The 23,793-nt window shown below is 45.8% G+C and overlaps 3 protein-coding genes and 1 long non-coding RNA gene across 4 annotated transcripts; 1 reads left to right on the top strand and 3 right to left on the bottom strand.

Annotated features, from left to right (window-relative positions):
- Positions 1–3,357: 3,357 nt before the first annotated feature.
- On the bottom strand, positions 3,358–9,221 carry LOC115514832 (histone H4). The gene is made up of 2 exons (XM_030317022.1): positions 9,218–9,221; positions 3,358–5,179 (listed from the first exon to the last, which is right to left on the bottom strand). Exon 2 carries the CDS (start codon positions 5,175–5,177, stop codon positions 4,866–4,868), a length of 312 nt encoding a protein of 103 aa, XP_030172882.1. The 5' UTR covers positions 5,178–5,179; positions 9,218–9,221; the 3' UTR covers positions 3,358–4,865.
- A 2,856-nt stretch (positions 9,222–12,077) lies between these two features.
- Positions 12,078–12,574, bottom strand: LOC115514805 (histone H2A type 1-E). The gene has a single exon (XM_030316992.2). It carries the CDS (start codon positions 12,537–12,539, stop codon positions 12,147–12,149), a length of 393 nt encoding a protein of 130 aa, XP_030172852.1. The 5' UTR covers positions 12,540–12,574; the 3' UTR covers positions 12,078–12,146.
- A 264-nt stretch (positions 12,575–12,838) lies between these two features.
- On the top strand, positions 12,839–13,267 carry LOC115514822 (histone H2B type 1-K). The gene has a single exon (XM_032593091.1). It carries the CDS (start codon positions 12,861–12,863, stop codon positions 13,239–13,241), a length of 381 nt encoding a protein of 126 aa, XP_032448982.1. The 5' UTR covers positions 12,839–12,860; the 3' UTR covers positions 13,242–13,267.
- A 5,788-nt stretch (positions 13,268–19,055) lies between these two features.
- LOC115514848 lies at positions 19,056–20,917 on the bottom strand. The gene is made up of 3 exons (XR_003969109.1): positions 20,855–20,917; positions 19,688–19,738; positions 19,056–19,188 (listed from the first exon to the last, which is right to left on the bottom strand). It is a non-coding gene; the product is annotated as an uncharacterized LOC115514848 (long non-coding RNA).
- Between the last annotated feature and the right edge of the window lie 2,876 nt (positions 20,918–23,793).

The following is a 23,793-nucleotide window of genomic DNA, read 5'->3' as shown; positions in this document are numbered from 1 at the left end:
TCGCTCGAGGAAGCAGGTCATGTGAAGAGGCTTCTGAGGCCTGCGGTGGATACAACTTCCTTTTTGAGGCTTAACTGTGGGCCTGCTGGGGAGACCCCCCTCCTGTGATCGGCCCCTTGCCAGAAGTCCTGCAGAGTCCGCTTGGCAGAGTTGAAAAAGTTTTCACACTTAAAGTTAGGGAGGTTTTTATTCTAAGAAAGGTGGCAATCTATTTTTAAGTTTGTAATTGAGGGCTCCGCCCCCTCTAAATGTCACCTGTCAATCAGGTCAGTGGTGTCTAAGTCTGGAGGGGCCACTAATGTCCTATTGTTCGCCATCACATCCCACGAAGAGTAGACAGCTTTTAAAAGTTAACGCTAAATGTGTTTTTGTTATGTTTTAAGGGCAAGGATCCTAATCGGCGCTCGTTCAGCGTTAATTTATGACGTACAAATGGTGGATGTAACACATGGAAAATGTACTTTTAACTCGTGGGAAAATGTCAGCTTTGGCACCAGCGAGTGGACCCACGTGAACTTTGGACATAAAGACGAATCTCTTAAGCATGTAAAACAAACAAAATATTGTGAAAGTTAAGACGTAAATGTCCTGTTGTATAACTTTGCTTACTGAAGTGATGCGAGGTGGTGAAACGTCTAAACAGAGTCGTTATAGAAGCGTCACTTGGCTGTGAGAGCAGGTTCAGTTCTAACTCTTTCCTGGGCCTCAGTTTTTTCACCTACACGGTTAGGAGGAGGAAGCGGAGGAGGAGGAAGAGGAGGAAACCTCACTCAAAGGATTATTTTGAGGATTGAGTTGCTAATGACAAGTGCTTGAATCCTGCCTGCCACACAGAGCTGTGTGAAGCACTTATCATTTACGTTCCGCCACTAATTGTATCTCATTTTGTGACCTCCGGGTGTGAGCAACTTTTCTGGAACAACCACATTCCAGTAGAGATCCAGCCACATTAATAGGAGATACTATAGTCTCTTAGGGAGCCGTGCATAATACTCCGGTGTATGTTTTTTTCCAAACAACTTTGCAAATGTCGGAGATATTCTATTTATTTATTTATTTATTTACGGAGTAGAATTTCGTGTTTCATTACTTACATGTAACACCCCGTGCTCATCCCAACAAGTGTCCTCCTTAATGCCCATCACCCATCTCACCCATCCCCCACCCAATGGAGGTATTCTCTTGATTATTCTTACAATGTATACTTGTTCATTTGTACTCATTCTGGGTTTATGCCTTGCTGGCCTCAAAATACACCACCAGACAAGCTGTCCTGTGGCCCAGAAAGACTCAGACCAAATTTAAATGCTGGGGATGCTTGTGTGTGTGTGTGTGTGTGTGTGTGTGTGTGTGTGTTTTGTTTGTTTTTAATACATTTGAGTACATAGCCTGAGACAGGGGGAAAGATGTGTGGTAAGTTAAGGCTTGGGTAAGGGCATGAGGAGATAGATGGACCACAGCAGCTGAATCATTGGTCATGTATTTAGTTACCTTTCTCTCTGCCACATACAGCCTTTCTTCTTGAAGACTACAGCCCAAGTTGGGACAAGTAGTTCCTCAAATGAAAGGCCCCCCGGGGCCAATGACTGGGAGCTAGTCTTTGGAAGACAGATGGTTATTCCTGGTCACAGCTGATGCTTACTAGTTCACCTGCCTAATGGGCATGTGCTTGATTTGTGTATCTTAGGCAAAGGACATGTGGGGCCAGGAGGGACATCACCAGAGGGTGACTGAATCAAGGTACTACGTGTTCCAAATATATTTAGTGTATCACGAATATTTAGTGCCTTACGTATCTCATGCATATTTAGTGTCTGGTGTTTCAAGTATAAAAGTGCCTCATGAATATTACATGTCTCTTGGTCCTTTACCCCTTCTTTATATCCTTAATACATACACACTCCACTTTCTAGGTATTTATCTATACTTAAGACAGAAGTTTCATCCATCACATTTGTTTCTCTAGCAGTATTGAATATCTGCAAATTGTAGAGAAATATACACTTTGAAATGTTTAGGGAACCAACATCAAGGCTTTTTATCAACTGTGATACTTCATCTTATGATGAAGTATTTTAAATTTTATCTTTTGTCTTACTTGGTCTGTTTTAATGATGGTTTGAAAAGGGGATAAAGGAAAGGCCTACTTGTTTTAAGAAGGATCAATTAGTTCTAAGCCTATACCAACCACATTATAATAACCGCATTCCTTGGATTCCTTGGATTCCTAGCATTTTGCATAAAATCCAACCATTATTCTGTGAAGTTTTGTAGATAGAGCCAATCAATATATAACCTATTTTCAACAGAGTCGATCGTTTTAAGATTCCTGGCAATTTACCAGGAGTTCTTTTAATAGAATATTTTTTTAAAATTTGAGGAATCCATTTGAAAAAGACAACAATTACAAGTATAAGAGGACTTTAGTAAGGGAATTTTAGCCACAACCAAATCAGTTCATTCAGTCCTAACTAATTAACTCTTGCTTTGCTGATCTTGGGTTAAGTACCCTGCTTCTAATACGGCTTGGAAAATCTTAAATCGGTCCCAGGGTAGAGTCTGACAGGTATCTGGTACAATTATTTATTAAAGTTCTTTTGATGCTTCTTCTGTAAAACTCAATTTCAGATCTGTATCTTGTAGCATGGGCCTGTAGAGAACCGCATAAGGAAAAATAGTACCATCCGTTGATGACTAGAGAATGTCTGGTTAATTTATTATATTAATCAGTGTTATCATTATGGAATAGGATAGGATCTATTTAGGTATGATACTGTGAATACGGAGATTGGTAAACCTCCAGGAGCCTTCTGATATTTCCCGGAAAGTATTTGTTATTTTTTTTTGCCATGGCGTTGATATCTAGGAACAAAGTCTGTTGGTAGTTTTGTGTGGTTATTGTATATTGTATATATTGTATATTGTATATAAATATAAATATGTTCTATCCAACTTAAGTAAAATTGTTAAACATTTATATTAAAAATATTTCATCTGGTTAACTTAGGAATGTATAGTTTTTTTTTTGATTTGCCCTCTTTTTTCCTATTACATGATATATAAGAAAAGAGTTCTCACAATTGTATATTGCTAATTACAAAGTACATCTTTTCTCATAAAATGAGAAATATGTGTGGCCTCCTGGACACGTGGGAAACTACAAGAGGAGTTTAGATACAAGTAATACCTTCAGGGTTTCATTATTCAAAATTTGGGGCCTGGATTTATGAAAGGTAATATCAAGAAATTTTGAATGTTTCTTTAAATCAGGCTATGAACATAAGTCATGGATTTCTGAAGACAAGTATTAGAATATTAACTATAAAAATAACAAATAATGTACAGAATACTTAAGGATTTTTTTTTACTTGTTTATTTTTAAGAACTGAGAGACTGTTACCAGAATTATTCAAGAAATCAGTGGAAAGCCGCAAACAGATAATAGACCTTCAGAAGGTGTTGGGGAAATATAATCAAAACCAAATTCTCCCGACAATCTCCTACAGGAATAGCAAAGACAAAAGGAAATCCCATTCAAAACACTGTGGGTTTTGCAATTTAGAGTCATATGTTAGCTGAAGTTAGCGCAAGTATTCCCAAGAAAATGAGAGATCACAATCATTAAGAAAGACCGCACTGTATTTCCGAGATGCATCCAGGGTCCTGAGTTGGGAGAAGGCCAGGTGCATATTTAGTATTTGACCTCACAAGGGTTAACTCTTGGTGAAGCACGGGCAAATGTTTAAAGTTTTTAATTTCAGCTTTAGGGGGAAAATATCTATCTATCTATCTATCTATCATCTATCTATCTATCTATCTATTTATCTATATCTAATATCTCGATCACTGTTTACTTTTTTTATATACCTCTGGGAATTACTACTTCGGCCTGTGTATATGCACTGGCCAAGCTTTCTACCAACATCCAGATTTTCACCTTTGACTTTGGGTTTCTTTCTCTACTTGCTAAGATCTGGTCTGGAGGAATATTAAGACCTAGTTTGAATTTAGGTCTGGGTTCATGTCCTAACCCCTTGATTCCTTTTCCACTCTTCCACTCCCAAGATCCCTGCAGTAGCTCCTCTGGGTTTAGGGTCTGCCTTGTTTTGTCACCCTAACATTTCTGTAATGCAACCTTGTTTCCCTTGTTACTTAGTTGGGATGCCTTCCAATTGCGTCCCACCCTCAGCAGCCCTCTGTGGGGGATCAGCCTGCAAGTCTTCTACCACCTACCGGTGTCCACACTGGGTGGAAACCAGGATCCGAGCCAGGGGGCCAACCACGTGCTGCATGCATCAGAAAGGGGGCAAGGAAGGACGGCTCGTCACTACTACTGCTCTCCAGTCCCCTTAGCACGCACTGGTTTCTTGAGCAGAGGACATAGGTCAGCAGAATAAAGGCCACTAAACAGGAACTAAACTTGAAGGCGTCGAGAATACTAAACGCACCAAGTCACGAATTCAGCGCGGAGACGCGGAGTCCGTCTCGTCTGTCTCAACCCTGACACGTGTACACCGTCTGGACAGAAAAAATCGCCCCACTTCCTTCCAACTGCGGCCATACCGAAGCTCCTGGTGCAGCATTAAACCCCCAAACGCCAGACTTAAACGTTAAACAGAGAACACCAAGCATGTTTGCTAAATACACTGATGCCCGAGGAAAATGCACGAAAATGTGGGCAGTTGGCAGTAAGACTTTCCTAGTCTGGACACGTAAGGAATAGGAGTGCAAAAGCCAGAATGGGAGTTAACACAAAGCCAGAAAACACAAAGCGAAACCCGCGTCACGGCCCCTTCGCGGAGAGGATAGGGGCCCTGAAAAGGGCCTTTTCGGTGCTTGGGGAGGTCGTGGTGGGTCCCGGGCGCTCAGCCCCCGAAGCCGTAGAGGGTGCGGCCCTGGCGCTTGAGCGCGTACACCACGTCCATGGCCGTGACCGTCTTGCGCTTGGCGTGCTCCGTGTAGGTGACGGCGTCCCGGATCACGTTCTCCAGGAACACCTTGAGCACCCCGCGGGTCTCCTCGTAGATGAGGCCGGAGATGCGCTTGACGCCGCCGCGCCGGGCCAGCCGCCGGATGGCGGGCTTGGTGATGCCCTGGATGTTGTCGCGCAGCACCTTGCGGTGGCGCTTGGCGCCCCCCTTGCCCAGACCCTTCCCGCCTTTGCCGCGACCAGACATAGCTGCCTAAATACGCCGTGTAAGTCTCAGCGATGTCTCCACTGGCCCGACCGGCGTTATTATAAGCAGTCGTCGGACCTGATTGAGAACTGAACGCGCGCGCGGGAACCGAGGCGCCGCGACCGCACGCCGGGCTCCGCCCCTCTCTGGGCTGAGAGCCAATGGCGGTGTAGGGGAGGGAACGGAGTGAGGAGTTTCACTTTTAAGCTCTAGAGTTTTCTGAAACCGTTGGTATTTGTATCTGAAATTATATCTTCCCGTGAGAATGTTCACAGGGGCCACTTTTTTTTTATAAGCAAGTGCTGTCCTTTCTCCTTCAGAAGGGGATGATTAGGAAGGGTACCCTAGGACGCCACCCCAAAATAGGAGTGGGGAGCTCAGACACACCTTCCCCAAACATGCCCCGTGCGTGTGAACGGTATGGTATACGCCGCCCGCACATAGGCCTGTCTGACATAAGGGCTATTTCTGAGCAGTTTAGAGAAATACCAGACGCAGGAGAATCTCTAAAACCAGAGGAGAACTCACACTTTCTTAAGGGGAGTTTCACATTTATGAAGGAGATCTCAATCTGTGTCTCCCTCTCTGTGCCAGAAAGAGAAGGACGACTAGATGAGCACGGAAACTTGTCCATGGAGGAAGCCCGGCCTTGATTCTGCAGAACAACCTTGCGTTGTTTGCCATCCTTTTCCTGGGAGCCCATAACCGGCTCCCTGTGCACGCCCCTCCCGCACGACATCTTTTGTCTTTAGTGGAATGTAAGGGGGTGGCTTGGGCCTTTTCAGGTGTTCTCCTCAGTTTGTCAGACTATCTCCCAGGAATACATGACGTGCATGTCATTACACTTCTGCTTGTTTTCTCTGGTTACTCTGCCTTTGCTATGGCACGGGGCGTGGGGGGCGGCGGGGGGGGACGTACAGAACCTAGCAGGGTAGAGGGTTAGTTATTTTTCCTCCCCTACAGTGTTCTTTTGTATTACATCAACGTTTTACACTGCAGTTGCATTAGAGGGCCTAATTTGCCATGACAGGTCTCGTGGTTTCTTTTCAAAAATTTCTGATCTAGTCTCACAAGGTTCCTTTCATGGGCAACTTTAGGATCATTGTAGCAGTTTCGGGGGGAAAAATCCCTTTAAGATTTTGATCACAATTGCATTCGCTGTAAATTCACTGGAGTACAATTAAAGCCCTACAAAAATGACGTACTTATATCCATAAACTTACCGCTGGCAGTTTCTTTTAAGCCTTTTAATTTTCAACGACTAAAATGAAAATTTGGTTTTCATATGAGACTTAAAATAGAATATTCTTCGCGTACGTTGGATTTTATTTCTTAAAAACAAATACAAGATCATTCTCTGAAATTTTGACACCAATATAATTTTGTAAACTACTGTAACTAACGTCACCCATTGTTCAAGTGTGTGTTTTAGGAACCGGTTAATAGCTGAAAAAAAAAAAAAACCAAAAAAAACTGCGGTTTGAAATTGTATCTTCTCTACTGATTGGGTTTTGGTCACTTGCTTATGCTTTCTAAATCTTTGTTCATGTACAGAATGGGATTGGGATAGTAACAGTAATCACCTCAAAAACAGTGTAAGAATTAATGAAGATAATTTATGTAAAATACTGCATATACATGGCATGCTTCTATTTAATATAACAAGTAATTTTTATTTTTAGTACTAAATTTAAAATATTTTATATTTACTTTATACTTTAAAATATTTTTACCTTAATACACATGAATTTAAAACATTGTACATGATATACACAATGTTAAATAACTAACATTTATTTTTACTACATATTATGTTATTAACAGAGTCTGTGTTTATTTTAATATGTATTATATTATGTGGGGGAAGGGAGAAATATTTCCTTTCTTCCCTTGCTAATCTAATAATTAAATTGATATGAGACAGATTAACAGGGATAAAACAAACCATATGTATGGGAGCCTCATAAAAATACAGCCCCCACAGGTGCCTGGGTAGCTCAGTCTGTTAAGTGTCCGACTTCGGCTCTGGTCGTGATCTCACGGTTTGTGGGTTCGAGCCCCGCGTCGGGCTCTGTGCTGACAGCTCAGAGCATGGACCCTGCTTCCATTCTGTGTCTCCCTCTCTCTCTGCCCCTCTACTGCTCACACTCTCTTTCTCTCTCAAAAATAAATAAACACACACACACACACACACACACACACAAATAGAGCACCCAGGTAATGAGGCTTATATAACATATTGAACTAAGGAAAAGGGAAAGGGTCTGTCTGGAGGTTTAAAAGGAAGGAAGACCATTCACAGGAAGGAGAGAGAAGGTGTTTGGAAAATAAAGGTTGCCCTGTCATGCAGATACATTTCCCAGGATAAAAATATCTCTCAAAAAATAAAATAAAATAATAAAAGGTATCTCTGGTAGTACGTTGTCCTGGTACAGGCCCCCTTTCCAATGTAAATGTAGGCAGGTAAGGGGGAACATAAGAGGTTTTCCTGAATCTGCTAGGTTTTGATTGCTGTTAGCTCAAAATAATCCTTAGGCCAAAGAGATATATTTTGGGCTGGAGAAATCTGCTGTCCCTCAATAGATTTTTTTATGGACATTTATTTTGGTCAAAATATATTTTTAATAGTTATTACCCTAAACAAAATGAACATGTTACTTTTTTCCTCTGTTTTCATTTCTATATATGTATGCACATCTTCCTCAAGTATTCTGTTTTGAAATAACTTCTTTTTTAAAAAATTTTTAATGTTTATTTATTTTTTTTAATTTATTTTTTTTTTAACGTTTATTTATTTTTGAGACAGAGAGAGACAGAGCATGAACGGGGGAGGGTCAGAGAGAGGGAGACACAGAATCCGAAACAGGCTCCAGGCTCTGAGCTGTCAGCACAGAGCCCGACGCGGGGCTCGAACTCACGGACCGCGAGATCATGACCTGAGCCGAAGTCGGCCGCTTAACCGACTCAGCCACCCAGGCGCCCCTTTAATGTTTATTTTTAAGAGAGAGAGAGACAGAGACAGAGACAGAGCATGAGTGGGGGAGGGGCAGAGAGAGAGGGAGACACAGAATCCGAAGCAGGCTCCAGGCTCTGAGCTGTCAGCACAGAGCCCGACGCGGGGCTCGAACCCACGAGCTGTGAGCTCATGACCTGAGCCGAAGTCGGATGCTTAACCGAGTCACCCAGGCGCCCCTGTTTTGAACTAACTTCTAATCAGTGTTTTAACAGCTAAAAATGTAAGTGAAGGGTGATCGCAGCAGAGGGTCCATTGCTACTCCCTCTTCACCAAAGCTCTGTCTCTTGAGATACTACCACTGCACCAGGAAAACCAATATTTTCATGTAGACAACTTCAATAGTAAGCATACAGAAAAATCTGGAAGCCGAGAGATTTATAAAAACCACACAAAAGCAACCCTAGGGGAAAGTCACTGAAGCCTCAGAAGTTTGTACTGGTTGGCAGATCCCTAATTCTCTGCCCTTGGTGTTCGCGCCCGGCCTGCATCCCTGCCTTCCTCCAAGCCGCTGGGGCCCCTGATCACTTGAGCTGTGTCATTATTCCACCAGGTAACTCATATTCATCGACAGCAGTAGCATTTATTTAAATGTGAGATTGTTGGTAGATTGGGGGAGGAGGCAGGAGGCCGATCAAATTAAGGTCATCAAGCACAGTCTCTTTCCAGATAAATACCATGAACTGAAAAAGGCAATTTACATCTTTCCGACTGGTCTTTGCTCCTTGGACCCGTCTCATCTTTATGCTGCCTCCACTTAGATTGACTCCAGTTCCTCCATGGGATCTCTTTTTTATTTACCTTTCCATCTCTCTCTTTTTTTTTTTTGTTTTTTGCTTTTATTTTATACCACGTACCTATGTTATAAGGATTTTTATTATTATAAAATTGACACAACTTATTGACTATATTTTGTGGGGTTGTCATTGTGTCATTTGTGTTTAGGAAGACACAAATATGAATAAAACCCAGTCTCCACTCTAAGGGACTTTGTAAACTGATGGGTGAGATACACGGGAAATCTAACATGGGAAGAGGTGCTTTCAGAATCTGCAGAGATGGAAATTAATGGAGAGACCAACGCCAGAAAGAAAGCTTAAACACTGCTTTCCTCTGTGTCAATTATACTTCAATTGTTTAATAAAAGGTTCCGTAAATGTTCTGCCACTAAAATTGAACTTTACCTCCTATGAAAATGATTTTACAGTATAAACTATGAAGTTGTCATCAGTCCTTCTGGATCTGATTGCAATTACAAATATCTGAATTATTTCATCAAGAGTTTTTGAAGGTTTTGTTCTATTTTTTAAAAAGAAGTTTTTATTTATTTATTTTTTTGATTATATAAATAATAATAGTGATGAAGTTTTGGGGGGGGGGTTGTGACATCCAGAGACGATGGCCAAGAAAGAATGTTGAAGACGTCTTGGGTGCAAAAAGGTGATTTTATTAAAGCACAGGGACAGGACCCTGGGCAGGAAGAGCTGTCCTGACAGGTAGAGTAAGTCTCTAAGGTATTTTGGAAGCAAAGTTTCCAGGACCTTGAGGGGGTAGCTGTTGCTAAGGGAACAGCATTTATTATCATTTAGTAAAACCTCAGTCATGAGACCCTTTAGATGTATGGGGGTCTCTTAAGGGGGGCCATAAGCTTGGAGTAGGATTACCAGCATATATCTTGGGGCAGTTGAGATAAAGGAAGTAGACTGACAAGATCCTTAAAGTTGGGATAATGTAAAGCCAAGGTTCCCTTTTGCCCCCAGCAAAGTGCCATCATGGAGGCAGCTGAACTCCTAGAGGGAGGTCACTCTGCCGGTTTCAAGGACTTGCCAATGGCTGTAGGCAGTAAGGGAATTTAATTTTCCATTTGCCTTAGTTTCCCACAGCACCATGGCCAGCACTTAAACCCCTTTCCTTCGTTCTTGGGCGGTCAGGGGTGTCCGAGGAATATCACACATGGCCCACCTGGGGCGGGGGTGTGTGCCAGCTTGTGCTTTGCCCCTCTGTCGGCCTCATGCTCCCTCATCAATAGTACGCACTTTATCCAATGACCTTGGAGCTATAGGCAACTAACAAAAAACTCAGTTAACATGGAATTATAAGCGATAGTGTATCACGCTTGAATATATTTTACTTAAAACAAAAATGTGTATTTATTTGCCAATTATTTGATTATGGGTTCATTGGTTTGATAAATCAAAACCATGCGAATTACATAATTTTAATAACAATTTAACAATGTAGTCGTTCTTGTGAGAAATACAAACAATGCAAGAAAGCAATTACTAGCGATTTGATCTGTTAAGGGCGGACAAAACTTGTCCTTTCTTTACTTCTAGGTTCTCTGGCTGGTCTAACAATGAAGTTGACAGAGGACAGATGAACAAGAGGAAAACATTTAATTTTGTACATGCAGGAGTCCCACCAAGACTGGTGAGGCTCTCCCACAGTCAGGCAGTTGAGGCTTGAATGCTGTTGAGCTAAGAAGGGGGCAGAGGTCTGGGCTTCAAAGGGAAGACTGTTCACAGGAACATGGGGAGAGGATGTTCAGTAAACAAAAGTTTGCCAGGCCTTGTGGAGACAAGGAGACAGGGAGAAATTTGATCAGGTCCTGTGAGCTCCCCACAGCTCATTGCACCTAGCTCACACTTCGTACTTACCTCTGGTGATAGCTCTCTTCCTGGCCCAGGCCCAGTCACATCCTTGTAGGCAGTAGAGGGGGTGGTCAAAAGTCTACCTGAGTATTTTGGGCCTAATTGTCTTCAGCTCATAAAACACCACTCGTCAAGGTGTCTCATGCTGGGAGATTTGTTCTGAACCTTGTCACAAAATCCACATCAATCATCAAAACAGCGTATTTTATGATTAAACATGGAAAGAACTCCCAGGCCTTCCTTGGAGCTGTGTTAACTGATTCTATTTGACGTTTCCAATGCTAAGAGAAATAGCTGTTCAAAATTTACAAATTTGATTAATGCAGGTGACTTTTTAAGAGGAAACAACTGAATAATCAGATTCACTGAAATCAAGATGTGGGTCCTTTGACATCGAATAATCGTAACTTTGAAAGAAACGTTTTTAAAGGTGACGTTTCCCTCCTATCTGGGATTGCTGTGTTCACGGATTCTAGGGGGTTTTTGCCTGTGACTGCGGTTCAGATTTCACGACAGGACATACAAACCTTTCAAGAGACCCAGGAAATTAATTCACATAGAGTAGAAGCGGCATAGAAACTTAATTTTATTAGAAGATCTTCGTGAGGAAAAACTAAACATTGGCGGAGGTGTACTTCCGTGGAGAGGAATGGAAGACGCCCTCCAGCTTCTGACTTGGCGATAAGGGTGTGCTGGTGGCGGAGAACAGCCTGAAGAGGCACTGGGACTCATCGGGTGCCAGTGTAGTTAAGGTGACAATGTGACTTACAATGTCCACCTCTCACGCCTGTTGCAAAGGCACATGGTCTCCCCGATGTTTTCCCTGCCGTCTTTACTTCACCTGTGTACAATTATGAAATGCATCGTCTGCCTGAACTTATTTCAAACAAGGAGTCCACCGGCCTGCAGGACTAACGCAGGACATATAGGAGGGGGGAGTCTTTTTCAGGAGGATTCCATTGAATTAGAAGAGGGAAGGCTAGGCCAAAGTCACAGGCTGCCAGGTTTGGGTTCCACATGGACATTCGATCCTGCGGGAAGAATCAAGGACACCCAAGTTTTCCTCTCCTGGGTTCCTTAGGGCAAAGGTTTGTCTTTTTTGGCAAGGTGACTTTTAATTCAAGGACTCTTGGGTCGATTGACAGGCCTATAAATTTTCTTTTTAACAGGATTTGCCACTATTCAACACCTGCTATCCCAATGACAGAACGTGAGGCACAGCTCTTTTCCTTGATTAAGTGGATGGCTCTAAAAAGAGCCTTTTGGTTTGGACAGGAGACTTGAGCTCCAGACTAGGCGATATTTCTACTTGCCCTTGGCCTTGTGGTGGCTCTCGGTCTTCTTGGGTAGCAGCACGGCCTGGATGTTGGGCAGGACGCCGCCCTGCGCGATGGTGACGCGGCCCAGCAGCTTGTTGAGCTCCTCGTCGTTGCGGATGGCCAGCTGCAGGTGGCGCGGGATGATGCGCGTCTTCTTGTTGTCGCGGGCCGCGTTGCCCGCCAGCTCCAGGATCTCGGCCGTCAGGTACTCCAGCACGGCCGCCAGGTACACCGGCGCGCCGGCCCCCACCCGCTCGGCGTAGTTGCCCTTGCGGAGCAGCCGGTGCACGCGGCCCACCGGGAACTGCAGCCCGGCCCGCGACGAGCGCGTCTTGGCCTTGGCGCGAGCCTTGCCGCCCTGCTTCCCGCGTCCGGACATCACTGAGAAAATACCACAAACCTGACGACGCTCAGTATGGACTGAGCCAAGGCTACCCTATTTATAGTCTCTAATGGGCGCAAAAAGAAAACTATCCCATTGGCTGAAATTACAGTTTCGCTGTAACCAATGGGATGCTGGTTTTCAAATACACTTACTTTGATTGGACAAAATTAATACGTGACGTTTGCAGAACTCGCCAATTAGCTACAGGATTTCGTCCAGTGCCTCCTTTGTTTAAGAAGCTGTGGATAAAAAGGACACTTAGAGCCTCCTACTCATTCTTTCTGTTTTCAAGTCCTTTAACGGGGATTCCCGATCATGCCTGAGCCAGCCAAGTCCGCCCCGGCGCCGAAGAAGGGCTCCAAGAAGGCGGTGACCAAGGCGCAGAAGAAGGACGGGAAAAAGCGCAAGCGCAGCCGCAAGGAGAGCTACTCGGTGTACGTGTACAAGGTGCTGAAGCAGGTGCACCCCGACACCGGCATCTCGTCCAAGGCCATGGGCATCATGAACTCGTTCGTCAACGACATCTTCGAGCGCATCGCGGGCGAGGCGTCGCGCCTGGCGCATTACAACAAGCGCTCGACCATCACGTCCCGGGAGATCCAGACGGCCGTGCGCCTGCTGCTGCCCGGGGAGCTGGCCAAGCACGCCGTGTCCGAGGGCACCAAGGCCGTCACCAAGTACACCAGCGCCAAGTGAGCCCGCCGGCTGCAGAGCAATCGGTAAGGCTCGGTCCACACCCCAAAGGCTCTTTTCAGAGCCACTCAGTCTTCTAAAGGGAACTGGCACTTATTTACACTGGGTCTTTGTTTTCTGGAAAGAAACCGTATCTGAGCCCCGTGTTTTCGTCTCGCTAGAGATTACAGTGTACAGCAAGTTGAAATAACTCCAGAGACGTATTTCTGTGGGTTTCGGTCAGGAAGGATCACATTCGTGATCAGACAAGCCTACTGAAAGAAAGCACCCTTTGTCTCAAACAAAACCTGGTCAGCTTTGAACACGTCAGCCTGGCAGGAGGTTCCATGACCACAAAGCTCTGTCCTTAGCTCCCAGGCGCACCTTAGAGCGAAGCCCTGGACACGCGCTGAGAAGCGCACACATCCTTGTATTCACTACTGTTTCTTTTGGGGATGGTGCCAGCTCTGCTCCCCCAGGTTTGGATTCGCCACTCGCAAGTTAGAAAGGCAGCAGAAGGAAATGGAAGATCCCCGTTCATCGGTGGCCACGTTGGTCTGGGCAGCCAACCAGGGCGCAGCGCGCGGAGTTTAAACTTTACCGCCGGCTGCCCGGTGGTAGTCTGTCCTCACTGGGGTGATTCTGGGCCGCGTGGCTTGGCGTGAGGAACCGCTGCTGGACTCACTCCCTCGTTTCTCTGAGTGAAATTCCTCTTTAGGGGAGGGGTTGGGTTCTGTTCCCTGCCTTTCCTATCGGAGAATCCATCCCATGTTTTCTTTCTCTCTGTGCGCCTTGCATTTCCTGTTTCTATGGGAAGACGTTTGGAAAGAAAATGAGAAAAGTCAGAGAAGGCTGTTCCTTCACCCCCGATTCAGGGAGTACAAATCCTTCTCTCCGCTTTAAGCCTTAGGAATGGCATATTTAAAAATATTTTGGTCTTGGTGGGGGGGGGGTGGTGGAAACACTTCTACATTTGAGTTGGGTTTGCTGAACTTTTTGATAATGCCCTTTGTCCAATGTCCGTACTCCAGTGACTCAGTTCCACCCACAGGTGTCTGGGTGAGAATATTCTCCATTCTTAGTGGCAAAGTAGTAGATGCAGCCACATACTCATGGCCAAAAAGACTAAACAGATATATTGCGGTACATTCACTCGCTAGGAGTCCACATAGCAGGAAAAAGATTAAGGTACACAGCAGTGCTTGGTTAAATTTCAGAAACCTAAACCTCAGGAGGTTCATATATGATAGCACTCTCTAGAACTCAAAAATACATTATTATTTAAGCTTCTATAGAAGCACGTGTAAGTATAGGATTCAAAAAACTTTAAGAGCTCCATGTGCGAGTTTTTAAAAATCAGGAAGCGCACACCTCAGTGACTGAGGTAAATAACTAGTTATTAACATTCCAGATTTAGTGCTAGAAGTTCATCATGGGTGTTTGATACAACTTGTTTTACACTTAAGATGTATGTTACACATACTCCCTTTATGTAGCAAATGCTATACTGAAAAATATAAGGGAAAGAATCTTGCACAAAAATCAAGGTCCCATCATCTCATGTGTCCTAGAGGAAACCTTATAAATGAGAATTAAATACAGTACAGGGTTTCTGTAGATAGAATTAGTTTCTTTGAGGGTGTAGGAGAAAAAGACTGACAGGCTATTAAAAAGGCCCATGAATTCAGAAAACTCAAAATGTGGGCTGCAATTCAGCCAGAACCCACCTCCAGCTCCTGTAAACTTTTCTGTCTACTCAGCTTCTCAAAATCTTTGGGACAGGTCTCTGGCTTATACATGTGTGTGTGTGTGTGTGCGTGTGTGTGTGTGTTGTATATGTTTTATGTATTCGAGTGTATGTATGTGTGTATATCCCTTCCTCAATTCTGTTAGAAAAGAAATATTTTTAAGTCTATGTATCGTTTCTCCTTCCATCGCCCTTCGAGACGGTTGATGACAGGGGCGCCTGGGTGGCTCGGTTGGTTAAGCGTCCGACTGGCTCAGGTCATGATCTTGTGGTTCATGGGGGTGAGCCCTAACGTTGGGCTTCAGATTCTGTGTCACCCTCTCTGGGCCTCCCCCACTCACGCTCTCTCTCTCTCAAAAATAAGTAAACATGAAAAAAATGAAAAAAAGATAGTTGATGACAGTGAATTTACCATATATTTGGTTATTTTCATCACTACTTTCAGACCACATATGCCTTTGATCCTGTCCATTAATCCATTAGTGCAGATAATTGGCGGTAAACTCTGGTATTTCTGTTTTACAGCATGAGGGACTCGGCAGATAAAATCCAGGGGAGGAAATGAGAGGATTTAGAGGGATTAAGTTATCTACCACACAGATCCTCGGCCTGGGGAACGTGTGTGTGTAGAGATGGGTGTGGATGGCATAGGTACGGGTACAGGTATAGGAATAGGTAGATATGACTTGCACCTCTCAGCAGGAAAGATGTTTTGAAGAACCCGGGAAGGAGGCTTCTGAAATCTGCGCAGAATGGACAGGAGCACGCAGAAGGCATTTGTGGTCCCTCTGTACAGGGTTCACACATCAGGTCCATTGCACTTCAGCATTTAGAAACTTGAAATTCCTGAAAGGAGAGAAAAATAAAGAACCCAATGCTAGATTTTGTGGGTTATTTGCACTTTGGTGATCCAGGCCTCTAACCCTTTGTTGTTCAAAGTATCTTGATTAATTTATGGCACTGCTGATCAGTCTTGGGGAAATTGACTTGAGCTCATCCCAACCTGAATGTCACTTCACTGTCTTACACCAGACTGGCTGGTATCTTCAGTGATCCACGTGATGTACCCCAAGTAATACTTTTTTTCATCGTGTCTCTAAAGAACAACTTTTAGAGCACAAAGGGACAGATTGGGACATAAAAAACAGATGAGAGAATCTTATCCTAAAGGAGAGGCTTTTCCCCAAGTTACATTATCTGAAAATGGCCTTTGTCCAGCCTAGAGAAATTCATGTTTTCTTCATTGAAAACTTCCTTCCAGGTTGAACAAAATGTACTGACAAAAGCTTAACCCTTTTTTTTTTTTTTCTCACTCCTTCCTAGATTTCATGCAGTTTACCAGCCCTCAGGACATTGTATCGGGCACATGACATTAATTTGACCACAACTTCCCTTAGGCACCTGTTAGGTTCCTGGATATGGAAGCGTCTCCTCACCCACAACTGTCCAAACCCCTTTAAATGTGTATTGTTTCTGCAGATGGCTCGTTTATCTGCTTCCTAATACCTTTTCTTTTAAGGCTTATTTATTTTTTTTACATTTATTTATTTATTTATTTATTTAGAGAGAGAAAGAAAGAGCGTGCAAGCGGGGAAAGGGCAGAGAGAGAGAGAGAGAGAGAGAATCCCAAGCAGGCTCTGCACTGTCATCTCAGATCCCAACTCGAGGCTGGATCCCACGAACAGCGAGATCATGACCTGAGTGGAAACCAAGTCAGACGTTCAACCGACTGAGCCACCCAGGTGCCCCGGCTGCTTCCTAATTGCTTTCAACTTCTACTGAGCCCCTGTTTCAGAAGCTCGCCTTTTCTGATGTCACCTATTCTGCCTCTTGGGAGGTTTCACGAGAAAAGCAGACATGCGGTATTAAAACACAAAACAAGTTAGCAAAACGCACAAGGAAATTATTTTCCAGACTTGAATAGGGTTAAGAACTTTCTCTCAACTCCTACAGCGTTGAACATACGTGTAAGTATTCCTGGCATCACGACTGACTAGGACTGCTTCAGCTTAAACGCGTTGACTGAGGGCCTGACAAGTACTAGGAAGGGGGTCGGGTAGACTACGGGACGAGGACCCCACCCCTGCAGGTGTGCAAGAATCCCAGTGACAGAAAGAAGAACCAAATAAGTGCCTCAGCCAAAGGTCTGTGCTTACATCATTTTGAGGGAGAAATTATGAAAAGCTGTAAGGGAACACTGGAATCCCAAGGATATTAATTTGGGGAGAACCTCATATGTATAGATATTTATTTGTTTTTGAGGAAAAGAATGTGAGCAGGGGAGGGGCAGAAAGAGGGGACAGAAGCAGGCTCTGTGCTGAGAGCAGAGAGCCCCAAACATACGGGGCTTGAACTCATGAACCATGAGATCACGACCTGAGCCAAAGTCGGACACTTAATGGACTGAGCCACCCCTGGGGAGAACCTTTAAATTTCAAGGCATCAGGGCAGAGGCTCCAGGCCAGGGCTGCTGAGGCCAGGGGGAGGAGAGGAGGGAGCCGTGACCCGTGCTTATGCACACGCCGGGAGTTCTGGGCTCGTGTAGCTTAATAAACAGGTTACATTTCCTGGACTTCATTTATGAAAGGCAGTGGTTCTCATGTGGGTCATTCCCCGGGCTCCCCTTTTATATCTATTTTTAGTGGCCCCTTTTTCCAGCCTAAAGTTAAATTCTTAGGTAATAACACTTAAATGCATGCACAATTTCTAAAGGTCATGAAACAGTGTAACTATTATATAAAAATGAAATAAGAGACAGTTATTTTAACAATAAAGGAGATGACTTCAACATGAATGCTTGCGTCCTACACAAAAACACATAGAGAAGTAGTTGAGTATTTGCACCTGTACTGGTGAGCAGTGAAACCAGTAGGATGGATGTGTATATATATTAAGGCGTTTCTTACAAGGACCCGGCTCCTGTGACTGGGGAGGCTGACAAGGCCCGAGAGCTGCCGGGTGAGTCAGGAACTGGGAGACCCAGGGAGGCCATGCTGTTCCAGCCTGAAGACCCGCAGGTTTGACACCCAGGCAGAGCCCATGTTTCAGTCTGAGTCCAAAGGCAGGAAGAAGCCAATACCCCAGCTCAAAAGCAGCCAGACATGAGTAATTCTTAGTCAAGGGAGGGACAGACAGCCTTTTTGTTCCTTTTCCTGATTTCAACTGATTGAATGTGGCCCACCCACATCAGGGAGAACAATCTGTTTACAAATTAAGTCTACCGATTTATTTTTAATTTTTCTAATGGTTTATTATTCATTTTTGAGAGACAGAGTGCTAGCAGGGGAGGGGCAGAGAGAGAGAGAGAGAGGGAGACACACAATCTGAAGGAGGCTCCGGGTTCCGAGCTGTCAGCACAGAGCTGGACGCTGAGCTCAAACGCATGAACCGCGAGATCATGACCTGAGCCGAAGTCGGATGCTTAACCGACTGAGTCACCCAGGAGCCCCTTAAGTCTACCAATTTAAATGTCGCTGTCATCCAAAACCCCCTTGACAGAAATACCCAGAATAATGTCTGACCCAGTATCTGGGTAGTGCACGGCTCTGTCAGGTTGACACAACAGTCCTCACAGAACCTGTGTGTAGAATCATCCTGGAGCCACAAAGACCTTGTAGGGTTGGCTCGGGTGTTCAAACACTGAAAAGAGACTTAACTCTCAGTGAGGCGACTTTTTTTTTTCTTTTTGTAAACACCAGTGATTCTTGGGGGACATGAGCATGTGAAAGGAACAACACAATCCGGATTTGTCGGAAACCTCAGTGTCCCCTAAACTACACACAAACACGTGGGCAAAGACCTCGTGCTTCCGGGTTCTGGGCTTGATCCACAACAGGTCCCGCACCTTCAGATTCACCCGGAGACACTTGGAAGTCGCGTGTCCCCTGACTCCGTTCTTCATAGGACACCCAGCAGCCCGTCCGCTTCTGTCAGGGGTGCACCTCCCCCCAGTCACTGGGACAGCCTAAATCCGGTCTGCCTGGCATGCTCCCGAAGGGCCACTACTGCTCTGCGGGAATGCAGACCCTGGTGACTTTGATCGCACAGGCTACAGCACGGCAATGTTACAGGAGAGAGCTGCTGGGAGGCTTCCGAGATGCTGGGGTACCCCCAGAAACAGTCGGCAGTGCTGATAGATCCGCTCGCAGAAGACCTGGAGAGGCGTCAGCCCTGGGTAAGCCGGAAGGTCCACGTGTCTAGCTGAATGGTTCCCGGAAGCTGACCCTGGACACGGGAGTAAGCACAAGCGTGAGACGAGGTGGACAGCCTTGTCTGTGGGTGCGCCAGCCCGCCGGCTTTGAACGAAGGCAGCAGCACTGACACTGACATTCAGCTTCAGCCGGAAGAGAATAAACGAGCGGGACACTGAAACACAGGTGGGGGGCCACCTGTGCCGGGCCCACCGTGATACTGGAGCGCCTCTATGTACCCTCGACCCTAAGAACATAGGGGAACTCAGCTCTCCTCGAAATGTGGCGCAGAGGCATTTGGCCTTTACAGCAGTCACCTCCTTGTAGATGCCTCAGAAGCCTCCCTCCCCTGGCCACCTGATACGTATGCACCCGATAGGTCAGCAAGTCGTCTCTCTGTAAAATCTGTCAGAGACGCTGAGGGACCCCCCCCCCCCCACTTGCTGGAAGCGTAATTGACATGGAGTGAGAACACGCTCTGGGAAAGACGAGGCACGTGGGAGCTGCTGGTGCTGGGACAGCGATCCCCAAACCTCAGACTTGACTTTGTTTTCTTGTCCTTCTCACAGACGTGTTGTACAAGCCTAGAAGGAAAGAAATGAAAATAAATGTGTGTGTCTTTGGGGGGCAAAGAGAACTGAAGAGAGAAAGGGGTCCCCCTTTGGAGAAAGGGGATCAATTATTGTTGTGTCCTTGGAGAAGCAGGTGATAAAAAAAAAAAAAAAAACAACACCATCAGGGGCGTCTGGGTGGCTCAGTCGGTTAAGCGTCTGACTCTAGACTTCAGCTCAGGGCATGGTCTCTCAGTGTGTGAGTTTGAGCCCCGTGTCAGTCTCTGCGCTGAGAGTGTGGAGCCTGCTTGGGATTCGCTCCCTCTCTGCCTCTCCCCTGCTTGCATGCTCTCTCTCAAAATAAATAAACTTAAAAAAAAAAACAAAAGCAAAAACATGGTCACTGTCCTAAAGGACATAGATCATGATGTACGACAACAGAAGGAGCTTTATACGTGAGATATATGATTCCCGAATCATGATCTGGTATGGTGTGTTCTGAGGGAGGTGGAACAGAATGGGCAAATTCTTCAAAGCAAACCCCAGCATTCAGGGCTCAAGCCACACGGTCCCCAGGATAACCAGTCTGGATTCATTTGTGTAGAAAGAAGCATTCTTGTGAAAAGCGTTATTAACGAGGCAAGTGACATTTTAGAGAGGTTTACTCCGCGGAAGCGTGCAGAGGGAGAAGACTGGGGAGGAAGGCCCCCTCCGCCGCGACTGAGGGATGGACGGAAGCAGACCCCGAGTCCCTCACTCCGCCCCCTCCACCATCCTATTCCACGCCCCACCCCCTCTGTCCTGGCCACTGAACAGCTTCCACCTGCTGAATGCTCCCAGCCCCTCGCCCCTGCATCCCCCCAGCAGCCCAGAGATCCCTGGGACTTCGTCAGATCAGCTTCAACACTTCCGAGCCCTTACCCTGGTCTCTGAGGGGTCAGGTGCTCCGGCCCAGGGCTGCCTCGGGCCTCCGATCCCCAGGGTCCAGCTGGCCTCCTCTGCCCCAGCCTCCCTGGCCCCTCCGGCCTTCGCACTACCTCTCCCTCTGCCCGGAATGCTCCCGCACGTTCCTTCTCGCCGCCTCCCTCCCAGTGACCCCCCTCCGTGGCTAGGACCGGGCAGCCTCACTGGTATCAGGCAAGAAATTACCTCGAGGTCCCGGCGATCTCCCGCGGAGGGCACGGCACAGAGAGACTCAGACTGCGTTTCAGCGCTCTCACCACAGTGCCTTCCTTAAATCAGAAACCCGGCAAGCAGCAGAGGGGAAGAGAGAGGTTCGGCGTACGAGGGGGCCGAGCCAGCTACGTGATTCAAGTGTGTGTGACTCTCGTCCATCTGTTCTCTCCGAGCACCAGCCCGCGGGGCAGATGCAGGGCCGGCGCCTGGCCCCACGGAAGCTCGCCCAGGAGTCTGCTCAGCAGCCACAGGCTTTATTTTTGTTCCCAGACTCCTGGTGTCCCCAGAGCGGGGCTGACTCCAGGCCTCATGATTACCGACTGACACGAGTCTGGTGTGCGTGCGTTCCAAGTATCTAGCATCTCACAGATGTAGTGCAAGAATAGCTCTGGACTCTTTCGCCCCTACGATCTCTACTGAACAACGAACGCCCTGTTTCCTATTTACCTCTCCTTATGACATCTTAAAGGTTTTTGCCTCTATGTTACTAATTAAAAGCATACTTGTCTTTTATAATAAAATTACTAATTTTTAAAAGTAAATGTGTGTTACAATCCATGTCATTGGTGGGCGTAATCCCTGGCATATAACGGTAAATATATGCCGGATGGATGAGTCATGCTTTCTTTCCTCTCCAGCTCGTGCTTTTCCTGAATCGTCTGTGCACACATGCCCGCACACACGCACACACGCACAGGCACTGGAAAGGAATCCCACAGACCTGAGTTCTGGCGTGCTAGAGGGCTTGTCATCTGACCTGTCTCGTTTCCGATTGCTCAACTGTAAATTAGAGGAGGGTTTAACAAGACGATCTTTAAGGTTCCCTCCGGCATGTAGGGCGTCATCAATAATGTGCGTCTCTGCTCCAGGTTTCTTTGTGCGGTGGCTTCACCTTAGCCCATCAAACACATTTCAACAAAATCAAAAGCCTTCTGTCTTTTGACAAGATTGTTAGGAACATTACCGCTAAGATCCAGAAGCAGAGGAAAATTTTCCGATATAACATCAGTGAATTTTGCATAAAGGAATCCGGAAGAGGAGAAATTAAATTTTAGAGCTTTTCAAGCGGTATAAAGTCAGTAGAGTAACAGATTTACTGACAAGCCCGGGAAACTTTGCAGAGCTTTTTAAAAAAACAAAACAAAACATCTGAGGGGCACCTGGGTGGCTCAGTTGGTCAAGCGTCCAACTCTTAGTTTAGGTTCAGGTCGTGATTTCGTGGTTGGGAGATCGAGCCCCGTGTCAGGCTCTGTGCTCCCTCTCTCTCTGCCCCTCCCTTGCTTGCACTCTCTCAAAAAAGAAATTACTTTTGATTATTTGAAAACTAGAGTAAACTTCTCATGAAAGTAGTAACAATGAAGTAACGTTATAGATTACCATCGCTATAAAAAAATTAGGGGCACCCGGGTGGTACAGTTGCTTGAATGTCTGACACTTGATTTCAGCTCATGATCTCACGGTTTGTTAGTTTGAGCCCCGAGCTGGACTCTGTGCTGATTGATAGCACAGAGCTTGCTTGGGACTCTCTCTCTCCCTCTCTCTCTGCCCCTCCCCCATTCGTGCTCTCTTTCTCTCTCTCTCAAAATAAATTGCTGGAAGCCAAGCTAACCCAGCCTGAGTGGCAGGGCCCCGGCTGTGGACGGATTGGTGACTGCAGGGCGGCCCCACCAACAGTGAAGCTTCTTGTCCTCCCGCTTTTAGGTAATTTGGCCTTAAAACTACCTGGGGTATTGTCTGTCGGGGAATCGCCCTCGGCAGGCCCCTGGGAAAAGAACCATTAGGGAAGAAAATAAGGTTCTGCAAGAAATTGCGGGGCCTTATGTTTAGCCCTCGCCATTCCCTATGGAGACTCCTCTTCGTACAGGAAGGATAGCCTCATACGTTTGCCGGCAAAGAGGGCCTGTAAAAGAGAGACATGTGGATTTGAAAGCCCCACTCCGGCAACTAAGGAGTGTATCTCTGGGCACAGGTGACTTCAACCCCAAGGCCCACCTGGTCCCCCGGAGGCATTCCAGATGATGACTGAACCTAGTCAGTTCATTGGCTCCTAGGTGCATTGTCTCTCTGAGAATGTATGGGGCATGGGTTTCTAAGGCCTTTTCGGCCCCTTTTTGGCCCCTTGGACCGAAGCAGACACATTGTTGTTCTGGCCTCATGTGGTTAGGAGGTCATGTCCCTGTAACTGTTCCACTTGAGGTGTTGAGAAATGGAGGGCCTTTCACGAGAACAGCAAAGCAAATGCTTTGTAGATTATAGATAAACGCAGATGCATAATGGAATAATGTAAGAAATTAACCTATACTCAAAGGGTATGCGGGAAAGTTAGGGGGAAATCACCATGTTCTTTCTTTTTTTTTCTTTCAACGTTTATTTATTTTTGGGACAGAGAGAGACAGAGCATGAACGGGGGAGGGGCAGAGAGAGAGAGGGAGACACAGAATCGGAAACAGGCTCCAGGCTCTGAGCCATCAGCCCAGAGCCCGACGCGGGGCTCGAACTCACGGACCGTGAGATCGTGACCTGGCTGAAGTCGGACGCTTAACTGACTGCGCCACCCAGGCGCCCCATCCATGTTATTTCTTAAAGGTCCTTTATACACAGGAACATTTTGAAAATTAGGTAATGTTAGATAGATGACGTATGCTACAAGGAAATCACTAGCATATACAATGCCACGTTTACTACAAAAAATGGGCCAGTTCCACACACTGCTGTTGTCTGTGTCCATTTTTATTTTAGTTTTTTATTTTTATTTCTATTTTAGTTTTATTTTCACTTTTTCGCCGACGCCGTTCATCCTTCGGGAACCCCTGGACCTGCGGGAGCTGGACTCCGGCAAAAAAGAAATAAAAACTTAAAAAAATAAAAGGCAAAGATAACACCACCACACAGCAATTAGGAAGGTCGAAATC

The sequence above is a fragment of the Lynx canadensis genome, chromosome B2 (assembly GCF_007474595.2).
Source record: "Lynx canadensis isolate LIC74 chromosome B2, mLynCan4.pri.v2, whole genome shotgun sequence".
Classification (NCBI taxonomy): domain Eukaryota; kingdom Metazoa; phylum Chordata; class Mammalia; order Carnivora; family Felidae; genus Lynx; species Lynx canadensis.
This window is presented reverse-complemented; position numbering and strand designations above follow the sequence as displayed.